At 49.0% G+C, this 5,000-nt stretch overlaps 1 protein-coding gene across 1 annotated transcript in view; it reads right to left on the bottom strand.

Moving 5' to 3' along the window:
- The window catches only part of ptgir (prostaglandin I2 receptor), a 45,504-nt gene extending 42,292 nt beyond the window's left edge, over positions 1-3,212 (bottom strand). Inside the window, exons 1-2 of the mRNA XM_012826929.2 lie at positions 3,171-3,212; positions 1,923-2,822 (exon numbers count right to left, since the gene is read on the bottom strand). Of these exons, the coding sequence (XP_012682383.2) occupies positions 1,923-2,768 (846 nt within the window). The 5' untranslated portion in view covers positions 2,769-2,822; positions 3,171-3,212. The remainder of the gene's footprint in view (positions 1-1,922; positions 2,823-3,170) is intronic.
- Between the last annotated feature and the right edge of the window lie 1,788 nt (positions 3,213-5,000).

The following is a 5,000-nucleotide window of genomic DNA, read 5'->3' as shown; positions in this document are numbered from 1 at the left end:
CTCCGTAAACACGAGACAACCCCTGGTAGCACGCTAGCAACGTCATCCTATGTCAAACACCCCTGGTGGCATATTACATTTACATTTAGTCATTTAGCAGACGCTTTTATCCAAAGCGACTTACATATGTGCGACTTACAATGTATACACATTTTACATTTACACTGATGGCACACTGCACATCAGGAGCAATTAGGGGTTCAGTGCCTTGCTCAAGGACACTTCGACAGGGAATCGAACTAGCAACCTTCTGATTACTAAACGACTTCTTTACCTCCTGTACCACTGCCGCCCCTGGAAGCACGCTAACAACATCCCCGTATGTCAAACACGACACAACCCCTGGTGGCATGCTAACAACGCCACCGTATGTCAAACACGACACAACCCCTGGAAGCACGCTAGCAATGTCCACGTATGTCAAACACAGGAAAACCCCTGTTGGCACGCTAGCAATGTCCACGTATGTCAAACACAGGAAAACCCCTGTTGGCACGCTAACAACATCCCCGTATGTCACCATATGAGTGTGACGCTACACAACAGCTCGATCTGAGAGCAGATTAGTGTGCATCGACTGAAAGACGTAGCGGGCGCTTCCTGTGGAGAGATATGCTTGAGCTGACTGAGGGAGATCGCTGGCTGGAAAATCACAGACACAGCCGGGCGGATTCAGCGATACAGACACGCTTTTTTTTCAAGGCGTCTTTCAGAACTTCAAACAGGATGTTGTTGAAAAATAGTAGAAGGCCCCCCCCTTCCAAGGAGAAAAGAGAACTCTCCTCACCCATGTTGTCTTTCAGACCGATCGGAGTCAGAGGACAGCTGACACAGAGCAGGAGGGAGATGCCCTGATGTGCAACAACAGCTGCAGACCTGCACTAACAGCTGGTGTTTATATACGGCCTACATACAGTTTATATACAGCTGGTGTTTATATACAGTCTATACAGAGTTTACATACAACCTGTGTTTGTATACAGCTTTTATATTGTAGTACAGAAGCACAGCAGGACAACGGCAAGGAATAGAGCACGTAACAGGTCTCTGAGTGTGTGTGTGTGTGTGTGTGTGTGTGTGTGTGTGTGTCTGCGTGTGTGTGTCTCTGAGTGTGTGTGCGTGTGTGTGTGTGTGTGTGTGTGTGTCTCTGAGTGTGTGTGCGTGTGTGTGTGTGTGTGTGTGTGTCTCTGAGTGTGTGTGCGTGTGTGTGTGTGCGTGTGTGTGTGTGTGTCTCTGAGTGTGTGTGCGTGTGTGTGTGTGTGTGTGTGTGTGTTCGTGTGCGTGTGTGTGTTCGTGTGTGCGTGCGGTACTGAGATCACAGTTCTAGATAAGCAACAAACTCAAATCCCCATAATATTCCCCACTCCCATCCCTGCTCCGATCTCAGTCACAGTCACAGCAAGAACAGCACTTAGGTTTACATGTGTGTGTGCATGTTTCATGTGTGTGTGCACATTTCTGTGCGTGTGCGCATGTTTCTGTGTCATTGTGTAACTGTGCGCATGTGTGCGAGCGTCCATGTGTGTTTGTTTCTGTGCATGACTATGTGTGTGTGTGTGGATGTGTGTGTGTGTGCATGTGTATTTGTGTGAAGACTTCTGAGATCTCTAAGATGTGTTACTGATTACTTATGATGAGGGGTTCCCCAGATAGACACTGACTCCAGACCAGCTCAGGCATAGAACCAGACCCTCTACAGAACCAGATGCTTTTGTGGTCAGTGTTAGAGCTAACGTGGGTGAACTTCTGCGTGCGCCGTGCGGGACTCACCGTGAGGGGCAGGGAACACACACACACACACACACACACACACACACACACGTGTGCGGCACTCACCGTGAGGGGCAGTGAACACACACACACACACACACACACACACATACACACACACACACACACACACACACGTGTGCGGCACTCACCGTGAGGGGCAGTGAACACACCACGAAGATGACGGTCATGGACGCCAACAGCACCAGATGCTCCACCTCCTCGTCGCCCTGGCCGAACACCAGGATCTTGCGCTTGCGTCCGGCCGAGAGCACCGAGCCGCGCCGAGACATCTGGCTGCGGTGCATGCGGCACAGGCTGACGATGACGGAGCCGTTGCACAGGAACACGGCGGCGATGAGCAGCGCCATCAGCGTGGCGTAGGAGAGCGAGAACGCCAGCGTGTGGTGGTCGTCCGCCGTCAGCCCGCCGCCCTCCGCCCCGCCCCAGTTCCCGTCAGCCTCCATCCTAATGAAGCACCACGTGCCGGGGCAGTACTGCTTGTACTGCCCGTAGCCGAGGAAGGGCAGCAGGCAGAAGGCGCAGGTGAACAGGTAGATGAAGGGCAGCACCAGCTTGGCGAAGCTGCGGCGGACGCACTTGGAGTAGAAGTACGGGTGACTGATGGCCAGGCAGCGCTCCACCGCCATGGCGCACAGGATGAGCATGGAGGCCAGGCCAAAGAAGGTCATGGCGAAGGCGAAGAGGCTGCACAGGTGCGACGTGCCGGTGAGGCCCAGCAGGGAGGATTGCTGGGCGTAGCACACGAACACCAGCGGGCTCAAGAAGCAGGTGCCCAGCAGGTCGGTCACTGCCAGCCCCGTCACCAGGATGCAGAAGACGGAGGACTTGGCACGGTGCTCCTTCCGGTGCACGCCCAGGATGCCCAGCGCCATCAGGTTGCCCCCCACGCCGGCGATGAACATGAGCGTGCTCATCACCGGACTCCCGTTAACGCTGATGCTGGTGGTGTTCTCACACGTCTGGTTGCTCTGCATGGTCGCTGTGCGCCGGGAGTGCAACGGGGGGGAAGTTTAAATAAGAGGCATCATCTTTTCATGAACGGCCGGAAGGGGTGGAGAAAAAAAAGTGAGAGAGTCATCCAATTATATAAAAAAAAGTCGGAACATATTAATGCGCAGTTTCAGAGTCGGGGAGGCTCCCGCGCGTTTCAGGATACTGAGCTGCGAATTTACACACCTGCATCCGAAAGATAAACTAACGAACTAACTTACATCTTGAAACGAAACAGCTACATTTCTACGGATTAACCCGCTGTTGAGGTAGTTAAGAAAACAGGAATGTCTTGTCAGCTGTGACAATTTTCCACTGCACATTAAACGGGGGTTGGCTAGATATTAATTTCGAAGAAATCAATTTAAATTGAAGTCGCTAGTCACCTTTGTGTGGAGAGTTCTGCTTAATGCCATCGTCTTGTTACTGTCGCGATACTGTCCAAGAACACCGAGCTTGTGATTGCCGGGTATTCAGTCTTAAAAAACACATGAGCCGTATATCACGCCAAGAGTCCCAGTGCCGCGTCCCTCCACTCTAGCTGTTCCATGTTATGTCAACTTCTTCCGCTTGTAATACTATTAGTAGACTTCACAACTAATCAAAAGCGGGTGTCTGCCCACAAACACCGATAACAAGGCAGAACGAACAGAAACTTTTCACGATTTTTGCGTGGTTGTTTACCGGACTAATTCTACGCTCAGAACGCTGCTGAGTTCCACACCACGTTTGATTCAAGTCGCCAGCACTCGAGTCTCTGAGGGTGGGACGTGCGCGTCACACTCTGAGTTTTTAATGTTCACGTCATTGACGACTTTCTTTTTGACAAGCACGGCTATAGTCTTTGTTTGTGTTTTTATAATTGATTATAATATATCTACATATATTCATATTATTATAATATTGTATTATTTGCTCTGTTGTAGAGCACACCCTGGCTCTGTCTAAATATGTCATGTAGTGGCAACATACTTTCCCAAACCTCCAAGTGACCTGGCTACTGGCGGGCTAATGTCCTGTAATGATGGGAAAGTTGCGCAGACAGACAACGATTCATTGCTTGAATGTGATGGATGCTATCTCTGCGCTTAAGTGTTCTTATTTAATTTACTATCAGGGGATATTCTCGCCTACATGCAGTGCATCAGCGGCCATTTGTGTTTTATGGGGTTGTAGGGAAATGAAGTGTATCTGCTACCATCTAAACTCATATATCATAGTGTCTTATAAAGTGTCAAGTTATGACTGTGTGTGCGTGTGTGTGTGTAGGCTGCAAGTGCGATGAGAATCAAGTAACACAAGATAATTAGTCACATAGTGCTCTCTCTCTCTCTCTCTCTCTCTCTCTCTCTCAATTCTTCTTCCTGAAAAAAACTCATTAAAGGCGAATCTGAAACCAGACCTCTTAAAATAGCTCCCATTAGCGTGGCAATGTAAAACAAATTGTTGGGGGGGGGGGGGGGACCCGCAAACAGTCATATTTTTTCTGTGCCAACGCACTCGAAACTGGTTTAACAGGGAAAATGTTGCTCGTGGATGCTCAAAGGAGGACAGTGGAACATTCTGCGGTTGGTTAGAAAAACACAGCACATTTCAGCAACCTAATTTAGTTGTGTAGCCTACACAATGTGGCTTTCTAACTAATAGTTCCTCTGCACATTACACAGACATTTATAGGCGGCACTGGAGTCTTCCGGCTAGAGCGTAGACAGAGGACCCTTATCGCATCGCACTGATGTGTCAGTTACAGCACCCTTGGTTGAGGTTTGAATAAGTGTGCTCGTACCGCTGCGCAGGTATGACAGCTATTTCACAGCACGGTTTATAACGCCCAAGCATCAGGAGAGATCGAGGTCAAAAACGGGACACTGGAAAGGTGAATAGGCTATGCTTCCAATAACTTGAACTCCTGTTCTCTAGAACTCCTGAACTTCGTTGGAGCATGCCTTTGCCTTGTTTAGTTTGTACAGTCCGCACAGGATCTTGTAAGGGTTTGTTATGACTGTTGCGGCCAAAAGTGACTGAATTTCCTGCGAGAAATCTCAAAAATTGCGGTTAAAATTCCGGTGATTTTGAGTTAAATAAAATGAATGTCAAATGCAGAAATTCCATGACTTAGCAGGTTTTTTTTTTTTTTGCGGATATACTGATGTAATAACAGAACATTGCAATCCCCAATTACAATTGCGGACATCCTTGAATTTGCGAAATCGCAA

Source organism: Clupea harengus, chromosome 9 (genome assembly GCF_900700415.2).
Source record: "Clupea harengus chromosome 9, Ch_v2.0.2, whole genome shotgun sequence".
Classification (NCBI taxonomy): Eukaryota; Metazoa; Chordata; class Actinopteri; order Clupeiformes; family Clupeidae; genus Clupea; species Clupea harengus.
The sequence above is the reverse complement of the archived record's forward strand: the minus strand, read 5'-3'. Positions and strand labels throughout refer to the sequence as shown.